At 39.9% G+C, this 23,262-nt stretch overlaps 1 protein-coding gene and 1 pseudogene across 1 annotated transcript; both read left to right on the plus strand.

The window, feature by feature from the left end:
- Positions 1-715: 715 nt before the first annotated feature.
- Positions 716-4,507, plus strand: SNAI2 (snail family transcriptional repressor 2). The gene is made up of 3 exons (XM_055318133.1): positions 716-938; positions 1,809-2,354; positions 3,255-4,507. Exons 1-3 carry the CDS (start codon positions 860-862, stop codon positions 3,434-3,436), a joined length of 807 nt encoding a protein of 268 aa, XP_055174108.1. The 5' UTR covers positions 716-859; the 3' UTR covers positions 3,437-4,507.
- Positions 4,508-14,279: 9,772 nt separating this feature from the next.
- LOC129505302 (negative elongation factor E-like) lies at positions 14,280-22,522 on the plus strand (annotated as a pseudogene).
- Positions 22,523-23,262: the final 740 nt, after the last annotated feature.

Below are 23,262 nucleotides of genomic sequence, written 5' to 3' on the forward strand. Positions count from 1 at the left end.
TACTGGACTAGCTCCTTAGAACTTTAAGCAAGCAGTGGATGGAATGGCATCCTTTGTTTCAAAATGCAGTCCAGGAAACTGGCAGGTACGGGATGACTGTTGATGACTTTATGCTGAAGAAAACGGTCTCATAGGTACATGGAGCAGATAGATGACTCTTCGAAAAGGGATGGTTGTCTGTAAAGCCCATTGATGGTGCATGAGGGCGTCTGTATGTACCTACATAAATAGGGAGATGCACTGCTCCCAAGGCCGGTTTACGCGCGTGCCCGCGTCTGTGCTCAGCTTTCCTTCTTATCTTTGTTGTGTCCGGTTCCTGAGTCCCAGGCCTGGCCGGGGCTGCAGGACCCTCCCTCCTCCCTCCGGCGAGCACTGCCCGGTCGCGCTCGCTCCGCCCGACCTCGGGAGGCCGGGCCTCCTGCTCATCACACTTCCTAGGACTCCGCGGGCTCCCTGCGAGCACGAGCGACTGGCGGGGCTGAGGCGAGACAACCTCTCTCGAAAATACTTAAGCACCGCTCTCTTTCCCTCTCCACTGAAACCCCGAAGATCAGCCCATTTTGAACCAGAGTGATGTAGCCTGACAACAGACTCTTCCCCGGTTCACAGCTGTCCCAGGGGGAGGAGCTGAAACCTGAACCTCTCCGCTGTGATTGGATCCTGCTTGCAAAAGCGGAGAAAAAAACCCCTCCCAGCCCAGACGGGCTCAGTCGGCGCAGGAGCCAGGCGACTCGCGAGGCGCCGTCCGCCCGCCGCACCTGAGCGCGGCCCCAGCCCGACCGCGGCCGCGATGCTCTAGGGACCGCCGCGTCCTCCCCGGACCGTTATCCGCGCCCGGCGCCCGGCGCCCGCCCGCAAGATGCCGCGCTCCTTCCTGGTCAAGAAGCATTTCAACGCCTCCAAGAAGCCGAACTACAGCGAACTGGACACGCACACAGGTAAAACAATGAACGCATCGGTTTCAAAAAGGAAACGATTCTCTAGCGTCTGTCCGTCGTCTGTCTAGCGTCTACCTGTCGTCTAGCGGCTACCTGCCCCTAAGTCTATGGATACACGTTACGATCCAAACAGTATCACAACAGAACCGGAAAGTTCCTTTCCTCTCAAACAGTATCCTAGAAGGCAGTCGCGATTCTTTCGATCATTTGGGGAAGGTTTTTTAATCCAAGACTTTTAGACCTCTTAACTGCCCGGGAAAACTTCGAGTCCTGCAGCCTCACTTCCCGAAGCCTGTACGCGCACGCATAATGAGCATATACAGAGCGCGGGTCACACAGTGCGTAAGTGATGAGTTGTCGCTGTTTTTGCGTGTGATGAGCCTCCCTCCCTCCCTCCCTCCCTCCCTCCTTCCCTCCCTTCAGAAGGCAGCTCGATGCGCGCCCGTCTTCGCACTCACACTCGGAGGGCGCGCACATAACTCACGCACAAAACGGCGAACGACTTTTTTGTGTCTTTGAAATAACATGTGAGTTTCCCCCCCTCGGTGGAGACGGTGGAGGCGCTCACTGGGCCTCCCTCCTCACTGCACGGCAGGTCATAGCTCCTGTCACGCTCGCGTGCAGGAGGCACATTAGATGTGCATTAAAGCACAGTAACTATGTGGCAGCAAGGGAGGAAACGAAGTGTTTTGCCAATGCCTGTCTTCCTAAATGAGTCTATTTACTTCGTTATAAAGTCCTGTGTGTGTGTGTGTGTGTGTGTGTGTGTGTGTGTGGTGGTGGTGGCAAGTAGCTTCTTAGTGTGTTTTCAAAGTTATTTTTTTTTACCTTAATCTTTAATCTTCTTTCCTTTCCTTCTCTTTCCCCCAGTGATTATTTCCCCATATCTCTATGAGAGTTACCCCATGCCCGTCATACCACAACCAGAGATCCTCAGCTCGGGAGCATACAGCCCCATTACCGTGTGGACTACGGCAGCTCCATTCCACTCCCCACTACCCAATGGCCTCTCTTCTCTTTCTGGATACCCCTCATCCTTGGGGCGAGTGAGTCCCCCTCCTCCATCTGACACCTCATCCAAGGACCACAGTGGCTCAGAAAGCCCCATTAGTGATGAAGAGGAAAGACTACAATCCAAGCTCTCAGACCCCCATGCCATTGAAGCTGAAAAGTTTCAGTGCAATTTATGCAATAAAACCTATTCAACTTTTTCTGGGCTGGCCAAACATAAGCAGTTGCACTGTGATGCCCAGTCTAGGAAATCTTTCAGCTGTAAATACTGTGACAAGGAATACGTGAGCCTGGGCGCCCTTAAAATGCACATTCGGACCCACACTTTACCTTGTGTCTGCAAGATCTGTGGCAAGGCGTTTTCCAGACCCTGGTTACTTCAAGGACACATTAGAACTCACACTGGTAAGAGAAAAACACAGACAGGAATGTTACTGTCTGATAGAGTGAAGCTCTGGGCTGGCCGTTGAATTTGCATTAAGTAGTGACACGGTGTTTTTGATGATGGATGATCATTTATAGCTACTTCCTGATGACTCAAAAAGTTGTTAGAGCAGAATGCTCCATTTCTTGTTAACAAGCTCTGCTCCAGAGCCTGCCAACAGCATTTAGACTTTGGAAAGTAGATTCAGAAGCTGATTCAGATCAGAATTGATCTCAAAGATCAGTCAGAAAATCAGGAAAGATGTACTTGAATGTGTGCTCTGTGAAACTGCTCCCAATATTCAGCAAACACAGACGTTGCTCTCTTAATCAACCGGTTTGGTAGATAGGTGAGGGGTTTGCCTTTAGTTTTCAGCTGGTTACATTCTTGCTGTGCTGTCACCCCATAGCAAGTTGGATAGTTAGAATTGAATTTACTCCCCATTGTTTTATTATGTTTTGGTTTTTGCTGCTGAATATTTTATTCCTAGTACAAAATCATCCTGCAGGGAGCCAAGGCATTTATCCAATCTTAGTCATGATAGAAAGAGGGAAAAGGGGAACTATTAGGAAATGTTGGGAGGAGCTCAATATTAGCTGCACCTGCTGAAGCAGAAAGCTTTAATAAGTGAAAGTCCTAGAACTACATGAAATATTTCTACATGACTGGCAGCAGTAACAATATTCCTGGTGTGATTTTTTAATACAATATTCAAATTTATCTTAAAGGATCAGGTATGAAAAGAAGTATCCGTTATGGGGAATTTTAATTAAGTTCTTTTTTGACAAAATGTGACTGTTATTCATAAACGTTATCTGACTTTACATTTCCCCTAAAAACACTGACTGTCTTTCTTTCTCAACCCCCACCCTCACCCCTAGGGGAGAAGCCTTTTTCTTGCCCTCACTGCAACAGAGCATTTGCAGACAGGTCAAATCTGAGGGCTCATCTGCAGACCCACTCGGATGTAAAGAAATACCAGTGCAAAAACTGCTCCAAAACCTTCTCCAGAATGTCTCTTCTGCACAAACATGAGGAATCTGGCTGCTGTGTAGCACACTGAGTTACGCAATCAATGTTTACTCAAACAGAATGCATTTCTTCACTCCGACTCCAAACGACAAATAAAAGTCCAAAGGCATTTTCTCTTATGCTTACTGACCAAATAATGTGTATAGACATACAGACACACACAAACACACACACACAGACACACACACACTAAAAGCTGCAAGAGCACAAAATCCATGTGTTCAAAGTTAATCCTTTCCATGTGAAGTTTAAAATTACTATATATTTACTGACAGCTAGATTGAGAGGATAAAAGACAAGAATCTTTCTCTTCAAAAGCTGAAGCAAAAAAAGCACATTGCATCTTTTCTCACTAAGAAAGAATGCAAAGATTTACATTGCTGCCAAATCATTTCAACTGAAAAGAACAGTATTGCTTTGTAATAGAGTTTGTAATAGAATTTCCTATAGAAAGAGAATTTGCCAGACGCTATCTCAGGTGCCTTATAAAGTATTCCAAGTTTACTTCATTACATGTCTGATGTCTGGTTATCATTGTTGAACTAAAGCCTTTTTTGATTACCTGTAATGCTTTAAACTGTATTTTTAAGAGAGATACTGAAAAAGAGAAAGAAAAAAAAAAGAACAGGAACAAAACACAGGAGAATGTACTGAGAGTGTTTTGTTTTTGTTTATGCCAATTAGGAGTATGCACCTTGGGGGAGGAGGGAAAGACTAGCTTTGAACATTCCTGGTGCATGCTCTATGTCTTACCTTTTAAAATAATTTTTAATGATTTTCTAAGATTAATTAAAGATGGGAATAAGTGCAAGAAAGGATTCTTAGAAACTCAGTAATGTACTTAAACTATTTTAAATGCATACAACAAATGCAATCCGTACAGTACCTTTACAAGTGCCTTTTTAAAGTAATTGTATAGATGATGAGTCAATGTAAATTTGTGTTTATTTTTATATGATTGAATGAGTTTTGTATGAAAGTGAAATGTTGTCTATAGCTGATGCCTATAAACAACCTGAAGATTTGTGAGATCAATGTTTCTTTTTTAAAAAACAATTTTAAAGGTCCTTTTTTACAATAAACATTTTTGATTTAAAATCTATTGTTTGTATGCTATTTTCAGAGACTTTACTTACTTCGTGATTAATATTAAACGACAAAGAATTGTTTTTTTCTTAATAAGAGAAAAGGTGAATAGCATTTTTATGAACATCAAGTGTTATTTTATGTATTAGGTTATAATAAAGTATACTGCTAGTATTTTTTCTTTACTCTTAAGATAGTACTACCACATTCAAAACGATAATATCACATTAGTAGTAGTTTGTTAATATATCCCCTTAACAAAAAAATCACACTTTTTGAGTACTAAAAATATTCATACTGTTAATACTTAAGAATACTTTCCAAAACTTTTTATTTATGATGATTTTATTAGGTTGCTTTATGAAATAAAATTCTGATCACCCATTGTAATGAGTGATTATTACATAGACCACTGGAGAATTTTAATTTTTTAAATTTTTTTTCTAAAATATCATTTAATGAGGTGTAAGAAAAAATAGAAAATCTGCATGAAAAGGTCAGGAAAAATGGATTTATCATAAATTACACAAGTTGGAAAATTAAACCATGCAAAGAAAATCCTACATTTAGTGACATAAAAGAAGGGATAGGTTGATTGGAAGCAGGGGCTAAATAATACAAAGTTAAGTTTTCCATTTATAGTTTTTTGAACAAGCCCCTACCCAAATCCAAGATATACTTCATTAAATATAACACAAGCAGCCATTCCATATACAAGTAAATGCTTACCAAATGCTTGGATTCTAACTCATATGTAAAACTGTTAACCATATAGTCATTGGGACAATTACCAAAGTGTCTTTGAATCTAAACTCCAAACCCATTATAAGGATAGTTCCTGCTACCATTAAGCACCTCTCTCTCATATGCTCAGAGCTTGCAGAACTATTATTTTTCCTTCTAATGTCCTTGTGATACAAATAAAAGGCAGAACTAGTATCTCAAATAGATTAGTTTCAGGACATCAGTAAGTGACCTAAAGTACCAATGCTATTCCCTTAATGTTCACACACATTCCACTCTACATTACATTTTAAGTTTTAGCCAACATATAAAAAGTGTGCATCTGACTAAAAAAAAAAAAAGAAAAACTTTTAATTTAAATTTCCATTTTTTAATATCTAAGGACATATATCTCAAAGGCAAAAATATTCAGAGCAGCAATTTATAAATGTAAAAGAAATGGCTCATAGCTTGACTTGGGTACTCTAAGGTTGTAGAAAGACCACTTCAGTTAGTACAAAAAAGATTGCCTGAAAGCTTCAGACCAGCTAATATGTAGGAATACCTTGCAAGGGCAAATGGGAATGAGTCAAGCATTTTCAAAGTGATCTCCTTGGCTGTCCCAGGAACCACATCTACCTACATTTCCCTCTCTCATGTGGATCTATAGGTAAGTCATTTTTTGGCGTCCAAAAATTAAAACAGAAAATTTTCTAAAAGGAAGAGTCTGTTCATTGGTTTAATTTCTGAGTGAAGAATTAATGATAATAATGTTGTAATATATTTCCACTTTATCCTTACCATTCTAACTTCATTCATGCTTAAATATCTTACTTTCATCAAAGTAACATGAGTTTGAATTATAGTACATAAAATGTGAAGATTTTCTGTAAATATGCCTCAGTAGTTGCTTAGCATGGTTAGTGTTTTTACCAAGGTCTTTGACTCGATATCTGCTCTTCTGCAGCACTTAAGTCCTCAAATGTTGTTGACTCTGAAATACTCACCCAAATTTGCTATTTCTGGGGCTTTTGTGTCATTTATAACATAGTACTTATCTCACCTAATTGTAGTTGTTTGTTGATACCTTTCTTTTTCACCAGAGTATCCTTTAAGCATAAATTCCCAGTACCCAATACATCATCTGGAACACAGACATCAACAAATGTTTGTGGATGAAATAAGAGAAATTGGTGAAAAATAGCTTGCAGATCTAAAATAAATCCAATATATCCCCATTTAATACAAAGTGTGTTGATGGTTTTTGAGATATCGTCCAAGAAAATTTACTAATATGTTTCCTAACTTAATGATGACAGATTTACCCCCAATAGATCAGATACTCAGAAGAAGTGAAGAGGGGCAAGTACAGTGCATATGGGCCAGGTTAGGCCTTCTGAGAGTCTGGATTTTGGAAACTATGGATTTTAATAATAGGCACATATGCTGACAAACATTCCCAGGATTCATGATTGGTTTCCTATAATATGAGAGAGCTTGGTCTGGTTAAAAAAAAAAAAACAGCTTTTAAATGCAACATATGTATTCACTGAATCACTGCCTCCAACCTATTGGCTTTATGTCCTTATGTAACTTACTTAACCCCTTGGTGTCTATATTTCCTAAGTGTAAAATAGGAATTGAGTCTCTGAGGTATCACAATGAAGTACAACACAGTCCTTGTACATAATATCAGGTACCCAGTGTTATCATCAAATGCTTAGTGTGTACCTGCTCTTGTATTAGGAAACCCACATATGTCATCTTCAATGGAAAAAAATTCCCTAGGAAGCTGGGATTTTACAGAGAGTCTGGATAACGGAGCCGAGATAAGAAAGGCAGTAAGTTGCAACACTGAAATCAAATCCAGATTCTTCTGGCTCCAAAGACCCTACTTGTTCCACTGCACCAAGGGAATGCAGAGGCCACTGAGCTACAGTCAGCGCGGTGATTTGTAAGTTGTAGCCATGTGAAGAGAGTTGTTGAAAAGGACAATGATAATGTGCTCTGAAATTAAATATTTTAAGGGTGAATTTAGGAACTATCATTATTCTGGAATTATGCAATTATATACAACGATCTTCAAGACCATTTCTCAATTTCCTTCTAGAAATCCTGTTGGCTCCACTTCTTCCAGTTTGGACCCTCCCTGTCATGACATGCTCACTTACAACCTCCCTAAGTTCTCCTGGTGCCTGGGACCCCATTTCCTCTGGTCTGTTCTCTGTGGAGATGAAAAGCAGCTGGTCTCCATCCTCTGTACATTAACACTTCATCTTCTGAAGGCCACTGCTACTCCCTAGCACACACACACTCCTCACCCGGGCTTTTATCTTCTTGGCCTAAAAAGTCTTCCAAGCTAAACAGTCATTTCTTTCACCACTAAAATGTGGACACTCTGGTGTAATAAGGCAATTATAATTTTGAAAAGTCTAAGGCTTCCCTGGCTAAGATCCACATCCAAGAAATTGTCCCTACTTTAGATATGAGAAACATTTTGAGCAAAACTAATTTGAGAATGAGTGCTCTGTCATCTACGGAAGTCACAATTCTCAAATAAGATGACTTTTCTGTCATTCTTGTCGAGAATCTCATAAGAGGCAGATGAAATACAAAAGTATTCCCTTTACCTGAGATGGACACACAAGGAGGGAAAAACCTTTCATTTAATTTCTAGTAGTAAATGTAGAGAATCTACGGCCATAGGAGTAAATCTCTGGCTAAAGTTAGATTCAGCCTCTCAGCCCTCCAGGAAGTAATAATTACTTTGTGGAAAGCATGCATGTAAAAAAGCAACAAGCATGGCAACTTTTCCGTTGTGGCACTTAGCCAGACCCCCAAACAATGAGAGATTAGCAGAGGAAACGGCAGCATATCCATGTCCACAAACTCCAAAGGGACTGGTGAGGTATTTATAGCAGTGAGTGGGAGAGTTGCTGTGAATATAGGACCGGCACTCATATATCTTGTGTACTAGCTCATTTAATTAAGCTCCTCTGGTTAGGATAGTCAGTCTAAGCCATTCAGCCAGTTCTTTTGGAAATTTCTAGAGAAAATTGTGAAGCCTTTTGAAGTATCACTAGGCAGTTTTTGTAGACAGTGGCCAGAGGTACAAATCAGTCATTCATCCATTTTAGCCTTTGGGATGAGGGGACTCTGGGGCTGGAAATTACTCCCTCCCAGGTAAGGAGCACTACTTCTTCTATTTCTTCTACTACATAGTTAGGAGGTAGCAATATTTAATTCTAAGGAGTGGAAAGGAAATAAGTGGATTGAATAAAATAATGGCATTCCCTTACAAAGAAAATGAGTGGCAATTATATTTCCTATGAGTTCCAACATGTCTGGCTACTTATCTATCTCATATAGAGAGGTTTAAAATTTTTTTGTATTATGTTAAGACTTTGCTTTAGATTTGTCAGAAAGGACAGTAAAAGTGGCTATCACCTTTAACCATATATAGTGTCACTGACCCGTGAGTTCTGAGGTCCAGTCATGGCCTCAGGCTTGTTGAGTGTCAATGTGCATAGATGATTACCTGTGGGTCCTGTCGACATCTAAATTCGGAGGGTCTGGGGAGAGGTGTGAGAGTCTGCATTTCTAGCCAGCTTCTGGGTGATGTCCATGCTGCTGATCCTTATATCTCACCTCAACTAACCAAGATTTAACCCTAAGCTCCACTCCTAGCCCCTTGCCTCTCTCCCCACCCAACCGGAGTTCCCCATCTAAAGCAAGCCGAAAGATCCAGAGGGCAGCAGTCTAGCAGCAGATTCATCAGCAGGTGGGGGCTGGCCTATGCCTGCACTCGGAGTCTGCCAGGCTGAAGGCAGGGGCAGGGAGAGACAGGATAAGATAGATTTCCACCAAAGCCAGCTTCCTTTTCTCCTCACCTGTCTGCTCCCCACAAATCACTTGATGTGCTGATCCCTGACCTACTTAACGAGGTGACCTGGTCATGGTTTGGTTTTCCTATTTCTGCTCCAATTTTCTGAGTATGTCTCCAGTCTTGAAGACCTTCACCAACCTTTGGAGGAGGGCCCAGAAATGCATACTGGCTCTTTCTAGTCCACTCACACCAAGGAGTCTTTTCCCTCCTCTCTGCGGAGAAGCTTCAAAATGCAATTTACTCCAGATTGAAAGGACTACCCAGGTTGATGAGGCTGACCATGGTAGTGGTGCAGTGGGAGGGAGGGGTTCCCTGCCAGGAGGCCTCTGGTCCCTCCCCTCCATTATCCCTCAGGGTGGGAAACATTCCCTTGTGAGATATGCTCCTACCTGAACTACTCATGGGCTTCTTTCAGGGATGCCTATGGCTATGTTGGGTGAGCAAGCTGCTTAGGCTTTTCCTGCAGGATTATCTTTTTAAAATATTTAACATTTTGCCAAGTGGGAGTTATCTGCTGTATTTTTTCTTCAATTTCTTTATTTTTTCATGTCATTTTAATTTAACAATTTATTATTTATTAATATTCCTGCGAAATTATTAATAGACATTCTTAGAAGAAAATTATTTTCTCTGAATTGATGACAAGTAACTTCTCTTTCTTCCTTTCTCTCTCTCCCTCTCTTGGCTTGAGCGTATGTGTGCACACATGTGCTGGTGTGAAACCTCTGAGGTTGCTCCTCAAGTGTGGTGCATGGCATGGGCACAGTCATCCTGGGATGACAGTGTCTCTCCTTGACTATCTTCTCTTTTCCTCATCTCTCTGTCAGTTGTCTGCTTTTGTTGGTATCACATCCATATGTTAAGCTCCACTAATCTCTGGGTGATTGTTCTATTGCTTCCCACAAAGTCCTTAGCAGTTTAAACGCAAGGCCCCTTTCCAGGGATGGTTTGTCAGACCAGTCTTTGAGGTTTGTTCTTAGCCCAGGTGGGTTCCTCATGCCTGCATTTTTCTATGGTTCTTTCTGGTAAACTAGCTGGTTAATGGCTTAGTTTATTCATGAAGCTACCAATCTCCTATTAATTGCTTACCACCAAAATCTATTGTTTTTGAGAGTGCCCTTAGGCTTGATCTTCTCAACATTCTGTTTCTAATAAAGTCATAATAGAGCTTGGAAGTTCTCTGTTCTCATGTCTTGTCTGTCCCCCTGGGCAAAGTCTCTTAACCACTGCTCAGTGGTAGGTGGTGGGGACAGTGATTCAATTTCTCAGTGACACTCTTGCTTTATGAGCAGAGCACGGGGTGGGGAGGGGAGGCAGCATTGTAGCCTTGTCTGCTTGGCTTGCCTCTCTCAGTGTAGAACTGCCAGCTTTGAGTGAGCTTAGGTGAGTGATCAGAGTCTTTCCCTCTCTTTTAAATGTTTTTATTTTATAATAGTTAAAATTATTCAGAATTAATAAAAGGACAACAGATTATTAAACTGAATATCTTTTTATTTAAGTGCTATTGAAGGATTGCCCTATTTCTTATATAATAGTACAATTTAATGAAGCTATTTCACATTATTGACAATGTACCGATCACATTGTATTCTCTTATTTTATAAAGTGAGCTTATTTTAAAACCATGGTTATTAAAACAAAATAAGATAGATGTCACTACATTCTAAGTGTACAAAATCTAAATGAAGCACAGGCTTGGATTATAATGAAGGAAATTCAGCAGGAATTCACCAAAGAAATAGGTAAAAAAAAAAACAATGTAAGCTCTTTAGGGGCAATACAGTACAAAAAGCCATAAATCATCACTTTGGCATCAATTTCTAAATGTCAACATTGGACTAGTATGGACTTCCTTTTCAATGTGGCCACCTATCAAGTTCAATTAGCCTAGTCTTCCTTCATCCAATGCTTTATTTGGACATGGTAACCACCTTTCTGGATGTGTACTAAGAAATCTAGCCACACTGAGAGTAGGGTAGAGCAGTGAGGGCTGACCTAAAGGCGGTAAGCAGTGACACCATCTGTGGTATCTGCTTGGTCATGGAGCTATGTATTTCTGCCCTTCTCTCAATGTGCCTTTCCAGTGTATTCCAGGGAGCAAACTGATCATAATTATAAGTTGTATGTACCTACTCACAGATAAAGACATTTTTCTAAGTGCAGGCCAACAACGTACAAGTTCCCCACTAAGGCATTAGTGACTAACGGTTTCCTTCTCATCTGTCTACTGCAGCTAGAATAAGGATTATGCCCTTGATTTGCCTTAGCCGACTAGACACTTTTCCAGCCTTCTTGCTTTGAAGACAAAAGCAGAAATATAGAAGCCTAGCCCATCTCTCTCTGGCAGCCAGTATTATGTGGATGGAAACAGTCTTGGTGCCGCCATAAGAGTAGAAGGGAGGCTTCAGAGGCCATCGATGAGGGAAAAGGAAAACCAAGGTGCAGGGATGGGGTTGCATCAGCGGTTCTCAGACTCCAGAATCAGCTAAAGCTTGGTTAAAACACAAATTGCTAGGTCCCACCCCCAGAGTTTTTGAATTAGAAGTTTTGTAGTGAACCTAAGACTTTGCATCTCTAACAGTTGAGGTGAGGCTGCTATAGCAGGTCTGGGGACCACACTCTGGGACAGAGTCCCAGCTGTGGGGGATTGGGGCAGAGACATGAGACTCAGCTGTCATGGTTAATGATAAACTGTACATCACAAGTAGTGTAGAAGTTTAGAATCCCTTGTCTTTGTCACTACCATACATTGCATTGGGTCGTTTGCCAGTTCATCACTACATTAGGCACACAATTGAAAGAAGTATTGAATAAGACTTCTTAGTGAAAATAATGTAAAAGGAAAGAAACAAACCTTTTTTAAAGCTTCCAAATTCTTTATAAATTCCTTTAACAAATTAGTTTACAGCACAGGGGCTTTCAAAGAGTTTGGAAATATATGCTATAAAATACAGAGTGGTGAAAGAGGGGGTGCACAATCCCCTGCACAATGAAAAGCTATTTAATGTAATTAAAGAGAAAGAAGTTATAGCTTCCATAGCTATAATGATTTCTATATAAAGTTAAATTGGGTGAGAATCCAGGCAATTTTCTTAATATATTAGGAATTTTGAAGCTAAAATCAACAAATTTGTTTGCTGTAACAGGATTCTTACTTGCAGGATGAACACTGATCACCTACAGATTTTCCTCCATGAATGTAGCCAGACAAGCCTCTATTGGATTCTGCATTTTAAATCAAAAGATGTAAAAGGATCTTTTGTGTCACTGCTTTCCTGAGGCAATAAGAAAGCAATAAAAAGGAATTAGAAGAAAAGACGATTCTAAAATGTAACTTTTAGATTTTTACAATTTAGGAAAATCTTGACAACTGCAGGGCTGAGCTCTTGCCAGTGGGTGCTGGCCGGACCTAGGCCGGGCGTGTGCCTCTTCAGGGTATGCCAGTTCCCTCTCTGCTCCTGCCAACCATGAAACAGCCCAGGTAATTTTCCATGGAGGTGTCCTGATTGATTTTAAAGGCAGCTACTCTTCTTCCCCCCACCACAGTTTCAAATCTTAAACAAGAAGGGGCCTGCATTTTCCCTTGTCCTACAAAAATTGTTGTTGGGCCATTTGAAATAATGGTGGGCAATAAAAATATGTATGATGTTATTAAAAAAAAACAAACTAATCAATGCAGCCACAATCTAACAGATCATTCAGGGCTTGTTATATCAGCACAGAATGTAGTATGGCGACTATAATCAGACCAGGATTCAAGGTGCAGTCAGTGGGGAGAACTGTGCTCAGTCTCATCTTGTGCACAGTGGGGACGATTCCTGAGTCCAGTTGGAGGCAAAGGTACTGCACAAATCTATGACAAGCACATGCCACAGTGTTGCACACAATGGAGCTCATTATATTTTTTTCTTAAAGTTGAAACTGGTTTTAAGTCTACCAATCTACCAATACTAGATGAAAGACAAAAATATCTTGATTACCTAATGAAACATTATTTTACCTTTGTCTGTCAGAAAGATGCATTCCCTTCACCATCCTTCTCTCTTACTGACCCCCTGTCACTATTTAATAGAAAAATCATCTAAGATGGGTATGATCAGAGAATGAACTGTTATCGTAATAGATTAAAATATATAGATAGTATGCCCATAAGCTTCATTGTCTCACCCAGAATAATGTAAAAAGGTGAAAAAGTCAGAATGATGTTCCTCAGACTTACAAACTACTAAAATATTCAGGAAGTCCATCATAATCCAATGATTTTGGCATGATCTTCGAAAATTGCACTGTCAGGATGCTCAGCAGTTGAGCATCTGCCTTCAGCTCAGGTTCTGATCCTGGAGTCCAGGGATCAAGTCCCACAACGGCTCTTTGCAGGGAGCCTGCTTCTCCCTCTGGCTATGTCTCTGCCTCTCTCTCTCTCTCTCTCTCTCTCTCTCTCTCTGTCTCTCACAAACAGATAAAATCTTTTAAAAAAAGAAAAAAAATTGCACTATTTAATGCATTTATATACCATACATGCATATAAGTAAGCATAAATTCTAGAATCAGAAAAAAATTAAAAATTGAAGGACAGAATACTCTATCTTACAATCTATGCCCAAAGTTTGACTCCTACTGTTTTGTTCTCTATGTCCTTTATCTGGGTCTGTATCAATGATCAAGTAATTTTTAAAATGAAAATAATTTTCATTCAATTAGGCAAATTAAACTGACATGCAGAGGGAAAGTATTTTTTTAAGATTTTACTTATTTATTTGTGTATTTAGAGAACATGAACAGGAGGAGGGGCAAAAAGAGGAGAGGAAAAGATCTTAAGCAGGCTCTCCACTGAGCCCACGCCCCAGGGGGCTCAATCCCATGACCCTGAACAGAAACCAAGAGCTGGTCACTCAACCAACTAAGCCATCCAAGGGCCCTGAGAAGAAAAATATTTGAAGCAGAGTTGAAAAGGAATATTAGAGATAGGATTCTCACTGTTTTATTTTGTTTTGTTTTGTTTTTTGTAAATACAATTGTTACTGGTACCCATGAATTCTTCCTGTCAAAATTCTTCCCTGTGACTGGACACAACACAAAGGCAGTAAGTTACTAGAACATATTAACCCTTTTGTTGAAAGTGAAATAAGTGCTTGGCTGCCACGTGCACTGATAGATACCTACGGGATTGCCCGCAAGAATGAGAGTGTCCTTGAGTACTGAGGTGCCAGAAAAGCCAAGCCAAGCAGAGGTAGGAGTAGCAGGGCTGGCCACAGCCTGCTGCTCTGAGACACTTGCCTTCCAGAGAATGGATTGTATGCCACCTATAGACCACAGGCCTCAGCCTCAGTCAAGCATACCCTTCAAAAGTGGCACACGGAAGGTCATATTAGGTCAAAAGGTCATTTTTAAGACCTTTTAAAATGTGATAAGTCATAGCCTTTTGCTCTTCAGAAGGATATTTTTACCCTTATGTGAATTACAGCACTTAAAATTCTGAATCACTTGAAATCTCAAATTCTTAATATAGGAAATTGAAAAATATAATCTCTAAACCAAACTAAAGTATTCTCTTAAAAATACTTTTTAACGTTTAAATGGAACATAGATAGCTTCTGGGTTTTTAGACTAAGTGGAAGTTGGTGTCCCATTGGTGCTGAGTATATAGTTTTTATTATGAAAGTCCTTTGCTACCTGTGTGAGTGACTCAAACACACAGATGTTGTAGCTCTCTGGAGCCAGTCTATACAGATTAGTTTCTAAACCTAGGGTCTGCAATACTTTTGAATTAACTCAATTTAAAATGACAAGAAATTTGAAAATACTTATAAACAAACAAAAAAATTAACTGAATATTGGCAACAAGTCCACTTTAGAGGTTCACATCTGATACCCCTTGGTGTCCAACTCAGCTCTTCATCAGCCCATTTAATCCAGTGAGGGACCAAACCACCAATCCTTATATCACTTACAAAAGGAAAGAGAAAAATGTCTTGTATTTAATAAGGTACCAGGTTTTACTCTCCTTTCCATAACAAAAACATGAAAAATAAATAAATAAAATAATTACTGGGCTTTTAGGTTTAGATTAGCCCCTGCTCAGCATTATCAACCATAAATCCCATTAGGCAGAGAGCGGGAAGCAAACGGCAACTTGATTCAGCTAACTCATCAGTGGAGGGCATCAGAAAAAAAGAAAAAATCAGTAAAACCATATTTTAACTTCTACACTGTTCTTACTGCCTTTATGTATCTAGTAATCATAAGATTATGTTTGGTCAAGTAATAGGTAAACATTCAGAACCCATAAAGAAGTTAAGAAATGATGTTTCTGGTGTTCTGTTTATTTCCTATTACAAATAACTTTTTCCTAATATATGTAAGGAGAACCCAGGAAACTGACTTTTCTACCACAAAAACAGCATGATCAATTCATTAGCCACATTAAATAATTTGTTCCCCAATAGGCTATTTGTGCCTCAACACACAAAGAAATGTTGGGAGAAGGGGTGCCTGGGTGGCTCAGTTGGTTAAGTGTCTGCCTTCAATTCAGGTCATAATCCCGGGGTTTTAGGATTGGCCCTGCATCAGGCTCACTGTTCAGCAGAGAGTCTGCTTTTCCCTCTGCCTCCCCTCCACACTTGTGTTCTCGCTCGTTCTGTGCTCTCTCTCTCTCTCTCTCTCTCTCTCTCTCTCTCAAATAAATAATTTATTTAAAAAGGAGGAAGAAGTTATACTGGAGGATCTCAGAAATTCAGAAATGCCTGTTTGGGGATTGTGCAGAGACTCTCAAATAATTCTGTCTAAACCTCAACTTCTCTGAGTAAGAATATATGGTATGGCTGTGGCTCTAGGCTGAGTCCATGATGAATGAGAAAAAATTAATATGAAAGTATTTCTGGCCCACTGGCTCAACTCCAAAGGAAACATAATACTGTTGGATAAGCAATAACGTCTTTGCATTGCTTTCACGGAACTATCCCACCCTTCTTTTTCAAACAGGATGAAAGATGGCAGAAAAGTCACAAAGCAGAGTTTTAGCTTTCGGTCTTTCTAACATAGCAAAATAAGATAATTGAAACAAAATATTTTCTTAGCACATGATACTAAAGGCAACTTCTGTGCATGTTAAGATATTTCTCAAACCCATAAGCTTTTGTTGATTCCTCAATAAATAATGTTTTGTTTTATATTTATATTTATTTATATCCAGAAATACAAACAATTTATAGTTTCCTAAACCAACTAAATTCTTACATATACTGTGCCTACTTCCTCTAGTGCCCATTCTACTTGTATCTATCTGGCTAATTCTTACATATTCTTAGAACCTCATTCAACTGCTGCCTCCCCTAAGAAGTCTCCCCGACTTTCCCAGGCCTGTGTAGAGTTTCTTATCCATATCCCACTGCATATCATACATAATTTATGTTACAGTCATTTGCTTATGTGCCTTGCTCCTCACTAGACTATGAAGTCTAAATTTAAAGGTAAAGTCAGGGGTCATACTTTACCCTGCAAAGCCTTGCATAATCCCAGGATCTAACAAACAAACAGAGCATTTTTATTGAATGAATGCCCCAAAGGAGGCATGATCTAATCAATTATGGGGATGACTTAACTTCTCATTGTAAACATTTAAAGGTAGTATAGAACACCTCACGGCTGAAACAACGCAAAGCACAAAAGTATATCTGTGCATAATCAAATAGCCCTTCCCTATGCAGCTGTTAAGCAAAGTATCACTACATTTATGCATTTTTCAAATCCTTATGCTCTGGCCACCATTTCCATATCTCCCCAGAGAAAAGTTAAAAGCATGATTAAAACAATAATAACAATGATTCTAACAAAAACCACGTTTTTAACTTCGTGAGACTTCTTTGTCTCTGTTCTGTCTTTTGCTCTTTCATCATCTCTTTCTTTTCTCTCTCCCCTATATGTCAGGGAGGAGAGCATAGTTGGGATTTTCCTACAGTGTGGTGAGTGCTTTTGATGTTTCTTATAGGTTGCCTTCCTGATTTCTTGTGGTCTTGGAAACCACCCTTCAGAGTGACTCACCCACCACTCAATGCTCTGGGTTGTTTAATATTCTTTCATACCCTTAACAGTTCTACAAATAAGGCAGTTTCCTATTATCTGTGTCTAAGTGTGATCAGGCACTAGTCAAAGAAGGAAAATTCTGATTCACCTCAGATGATCTTTACTTGTGCATAGACTTATGTCACTGTCTACATTTATGGTGTTGTGTGTGTGTGTGTCTGTGTGTGTGAAAGACGGAGAGACAGGTAGACACACACACACACACACACACACACACACAGAGAGAGAAGCACCATGATTATGTACAGTCCTTTAGGCTGGCAGTCTTGATGCAGTGTTCAGTCTTTGGAAATCCCTATTTGGAACATTAGAAACATCTGGATAAACCACATTTCCATGTTGAAATAAAGATAAGTTGTCATTTCTGCTACTCATTTTGAATTTATCCCACAGCCTTATGAGAGAATTTTGCCCAGAGCAAGTTATAGAGTATGTAACTAAAAAAGAAAAAAAATAGTAAAAGGAAAAGAAAGAAAAAAAAATCCCCAAAGGTTAGGAACTGATTTTATAGAATCCTACCTAGGGGATTCCTTAACTATTCCTTCAGATATATTTGCTCCACCCCAGAGAGTGGGCTTCTGGAAGATACTGAGCTGCAGGCAGTAAGATCCGATACAGACATGGGACACTACCAGGCCTATTTACCAGCCTTTATTGTTTTTCCCCTAAATTATTATTTAAACTTGTGCTTAATAATGCATGTATTTTGGTCTGGAAATTTAGGAAAATGCAATATAAATATAAGGTCCCAGGTTGATGTTCAAGGATCATGTGTTCTATTTCATACTTGATTGCTTGTTTTCTTGGGCGTATGATTAAAAATCACAATTTTTAATGTGTTTCCTTTATCCAGAAATAGTGATGCAGTTTTGTAGAAGTCCATCTAACTGGAACAAGTCCCTGGAATGCAGCTTCCCCATGTTGCAGGTGACCATTGTGATGAACTCAGTGACTTACAACCTCTGCCCAGGACAGCCTGGTGCTCAGCTAAGTGTCCAACTAATGAACTACATGGGGAATTTATACATAAATCAAAAGAACTGCCTTCATCTTTCTTTCCTTTTCTTGAGCTCCAGTGATCTCCCACTAAGAGGGAGTCCTTTCATTTGCTCATGGTTCTAACGCACTTGTGGGAAAAAAAAATCAGACATTTTTGGCTTTTGGATTTCATACTCAAGTTTGAATATGTGGTTTCATTCCAAAAATACCATAAGAAAGTCTTAGGAGTAGCAAAGCCAGAGGGGGAAAAAAATAGCTGACATTGAGATTCAGTCTTGAACATCCACAAATATTTCTAGAATTCTTTTTTTTTTTTGTAGTCAAGGAGACCTTTCTTCAAAGAAAAGCTTAGTCATTGAAAAGCCAGATATATAAAAGAAATGAGTAAGAAAGACTCTTCTTGAAATAGGCTTGAATCCTGCCTCTGCTTCTTTTCAAAGTTCCTCTAAGGCACTCATTGAACAAGTTTGAAAATTAGTGCCTGGCTCCAGTTTCCAAACTGTGCTCCAGAAAATATGAATCTTTTTAGATGCTTCCCAAAGACTTCTCTGGTCAAAATGCTGTCACATGCTGTATACCATATCCTCCTCTTGCAGTCTCAAAGTTTACTTTAACATGAGAAGACTACAGGGAGTTCTCACACGAAAGGATTTACCACCACATGGAATCTTTAGGTCATGGACACTGCCATATATTCTAGACTGCCAGCCCATGGCGTTTCCCCTGGTTCCCTGAAAACACACTCTGTGGGGGAAGCTCCCCGGCGAGAACATTCCACCTAACTTATTTGACTACTTACTGCAGGGAGACAGCTCTGAGTAGGGACTGGGGCTGTGGAGAGGTACAAGCAACTCAGTGAGGCCAGTAGGAGGAGTATAGAATATAAAGAACACAAGGACGAGATTTATGTCAATTGGAGTAAACGTCATATCCTCTGTTTCTCTCTATGTAGACCAAAAAGCCAATGGAGAGCTCTCTCCTGACATTCTTCCATTTCCTCCCAAATCCCTCAGCAACCTCTTTGAAAACCCTAAGGCATAGCAGCAATGCTTATCAACTAAATGATGGGTATCTGTGTCTCTCTGAAAACAAAAATTCTCAAATGAATTTAAATATTTACCTATTTGTCTATTTCTAGTTCTATGATGGCTTCAATTTCCTTACAAATATGTACACTTAAGTGATTTCTGAGAAATGACACAAAGAACAAGGAGTGAAAAAAAACTCTAGAGATCTGTCATATGGCTCACACAGATCGTGCTAAATCTATGAATATAAATTTTGCAAAATGATACTTGTTATCCTGCTTGTCAAGATAGATTAACAACTGTTTTTTTCTCTTCTTGTAAGTTTTCATTTCCTTTTTCTTTTCTTTTTTTTTTCTTTTGTAAAGGAATGAATGAAATGCTTTTGGTAAACAGGTAAACCAAAAAATCGTTCTGAGCCATGACCTCAGCCATCAGCTGTTCCCATATTCTCTAACATCCTGAAATTTTCCATTCGACTTGGGTGGCTGATTTCACATTTTTTTCCTGGATCTCTGTACTCTGTGGAGTTTGGGACACCACCAAAAACAGGGAGTGAGCCTGACACCTGCCTGTGTTCTTCTGGCTCCTGCCCTGCACAGCAAAAGCTGGGGGGAGGACAAGCCTGAAGGCCACGCTACTTTCCCACATGGACTGGAAAAGGATGCTGGAGAATGAGAAAATTATCTCTGGGAAATGTTTAAAGAAAATGGAATTATGTACTAAAGCTTTGCCTTAGATGCAAATGGAGAAGGTTTAATTAATCTTTACTTTTTTTCCCATTAGATTGGTGAATATTTGGATTCGCTTGAGAAATATTCTCTTACCTTCTCAAAACAGATCTGAGCCAGAGATAAACATGTTACAATGCTAATTGTAAAAGCAAATAAAAAGATGTCCTTTGTGGGAGGTTTTGCCATCATAGTTTTAAACTTCAGTGTATGTAACGGAGAATTTTCAGCACCTGTTGGATACTCACCTGATCTGGAAGGTACGACTCTAAATCTAAATTTTGTTTTGAGAAAAGTGCTCAGAAATGAATGATTACACATGCAACCATTCCAAATTATTACTTTGAAAGAAATAAAATTTATTTTCTGAATTCCCACTGTTATCAGTGTTTTTCACAGGACTGTTCTTGCATACTAGCATAATTATCTTCTTTTGGGGAATTGTTAGTTACAAAGCAGAACTGACTCTCCTGCCAACAATCTATATTAACAGGACAGGAGGCAGAGGAGGTAAGCTCTGTGTGTAACCCTTCACCTTGAAAGGTGCCTCTGTTGTTAACTTGCTAAGGTGGAAATCATGCTGATCCACCTGAGACAGTTGGTACTATGACCATTTTTATATTAGGAGAAGCAAAACTCAACTTCAGGCTAAATCTATCATCATTATCACCTTATTCCTTCTTCTTACCTACATTCTAATTTTGAGAAAAAATTTCAGTAATTTCCTGACATTTTCGACCAGCATAATTTCCAGCAGGCAGTAGAAGTTTGGAGGTTGGTCTCTATTTCATTTACCACCTTTAACATGAGTTCTCTGTGAAGTGCTAGTAATAAGCAACTGTACAGAACCATACTGAAGTGCTTCAGCAGCCTGTTTTCACATGTTATGTTGCTACACAGAGTCACATGTGACATGGATTAAATCATAACCCCCCAAAGCAATAATACTGTCCAAGCTCAATATAATATAACAACTGAATTTCTGTCTCTGCAAATCATTAAGAAGAAAGTTGTGCTATACTTCGATTTTCTATAAAAACAGACCACCATACCCATCCTGACATTTTTACCCTAAATTTAGCATATTATTCACCAAATCGGAAAAATCCAACTAATTGCTTCTTCTTTTCTTTAAAATGTATATTCTTTCAAAATAAATACTACAAACATTAATATTTAGTAATGATTTCCTTTGTACATAGAAACCAAATCATAATGACCTGCCCTTGTACCTTACATTTTTCACTTAATTTTGAATTATACATCTTAATGAACAAGTAGCTTAAAACCTCTCCATGAAAAAAAAAAAAAAAGAAAAGAGAAAGGTGGTCAGATTATAAAAAGTCAACATTTGCAAACATTAAATAACGCTTTAGACAATACCTCTTTGCAAAGGAATTTCTCTGGTAATAATATCCAAGTCTCCAGAGATTTCCCTGGCCTTATTCCGCAATCTAGTTTGGATCTGTACTGTACATTAAGCTGGCTTTGTTTTCTTCTCAAATTGATGACTAAAAACTATCAGAAAAGCAAGTTTCCTCTTCCATAATGCTTTACATCCGGTAGGGTAGAAATCAAGGAGTAGTGGCACTTTTGGCATCTCCAAGATTACTGGGACCTTTGCCACCACATGTCACCTGCAGAGCTTTAGGATACAGGAGCTCTTGGCCTGCATGGGTGCGCTGGGTGATCGCAGGATCTCGGTTACCACTCTCTTTGGAGCTACCACAGTGGTGATCAACCCTGTAGGAGGAGAAGACCCTGCAGAAGAAATTTAACAAACTCAAAGTGTTTGGCTGGCTCTGAAGAAGCAAAGTAGTAGCAGCAGAGCCAACCCAGGTGGTTTCAACACTTGCTGTCAGAGCAGCCTGTGGTGGACCTGGCCACGGCATCAGAGCAGGCAAAGCAGCTGGTAAAATCAAGAACTGTCAGTGCCTTCAAGGCTGAGACCAAGAACTCAGGCTTCAGAAGCTCTCAAACCCAAGTGGGGAAGTTAGAGGACCCTGAGAGAGGCCAGTCTCCACTTTCCAGACATTCCAAAGGAGCATAATCTGCCCATGATGATCTGCATAAGTCGTCCACATGCCCCTAGAGGAAATATTTGCATGAGAGTTTTGTGTCTTCCGATGATGGGCTTTGAGAACTGAGGCCAGATAGGGAAGAGGCAGTGGACCCCTCAGAATTTTGGTGTTCTGAAAAACGTGGTGGTTCCTGTTCCTGAGCTTCCCTTCCCAGAAGCTACAGCTGCAACCACAGTCATGAGCAGAATGAAGACAAAGATAGGGACCATGATCAAGAACCAGAAGGCCCTTTCCACAGGTTAGACTCTTTCCCTGAATGCAGGGCCCCTCAGAAGGGGAATACACTCTAGATGTATGAAGATGACATGGTGCCCACCATCTTCTGTTGGGGCATTCTCTCCCTTTGGAAACATCATCGATCTCTCCATGGACCCACCCAGAAACTGTGCCTTGGTGACCTAGGAAAAGATGAAATCAGAAGATCAGGCCATTGCTGAGCTCAATGGGACCCAGATAGAGTTGATACAGCTCAAAGCCAGCAAGGGCTGTTTGCCGGCTGAATAATATTTCATTGTGTGTATATATATATATATATATATATATATAACTTATATTATATATTATAACTTATATTCCACTATATATATATATATATATATATATATATATATTATATATATTCCACAACTTCTCTACCCAAGTGTCCATCAATGGGCACTTGTTTCCTTGTCTTGTCTGTTGTAAATGCTGCAGGGACCATAGGGGTGCAGATATCTTTTAGATATTTTTTGTTGTTTCCTTTGGATATATTCCCCAAAGTGAAATTGCTGGATCATATGGGGTTCTATTTTAATTTTGAGAGTTCTCCAAAGTGTTTTCCATAGTTGAACCAATTTACATTCCCACTGTTAGAATGACCATCATCAGAGAGAGCAAGAGATAACACATGCTGTCATGGATGTTAACTTCCAAGGTCTTCTGACTGAGGCGTGACTGACCAGCATGTGCCACTGTGACCAGTGAGTGGAACCAATGAAATTATCCATCCTGTGACCAGTGGCTGTCATCTCCCACTGTGAAGCCCCCAGAAGGCCCTGAAGGAGGCTCCACTTACAATGACTGTATTGTTTTCCAGGCATTTCTTTCACTTCCACTAGGAGAGCTATGCATGGATGGAATGGGCCCCACTGCTGATTCTATGGACACCATTTTACATCTAATTACCCTGATGTTCTAAATGAGGATCTTTTTAAAGTCTTCAGAAACAACCAACCTTAAAAACGTTTAGGAATGTTGTGTTCAAA

Source organism: Nyctereutes procyonoides, unplaced genomic scaffold, assembly GCF_905146905.1.
Source record: "Nyctereutes procyonoides isolate TBG_1078 unplaced genomic scaffold, NYPRO_anot_genome, whole genome shotgun sequence".
Taxonomy (NCBI): Eukaryota; Metazoa; Chordata; class Mammalia; order Carnivora; family Canidae; genus Nyctereutes; species Nyctereutes procyonoides.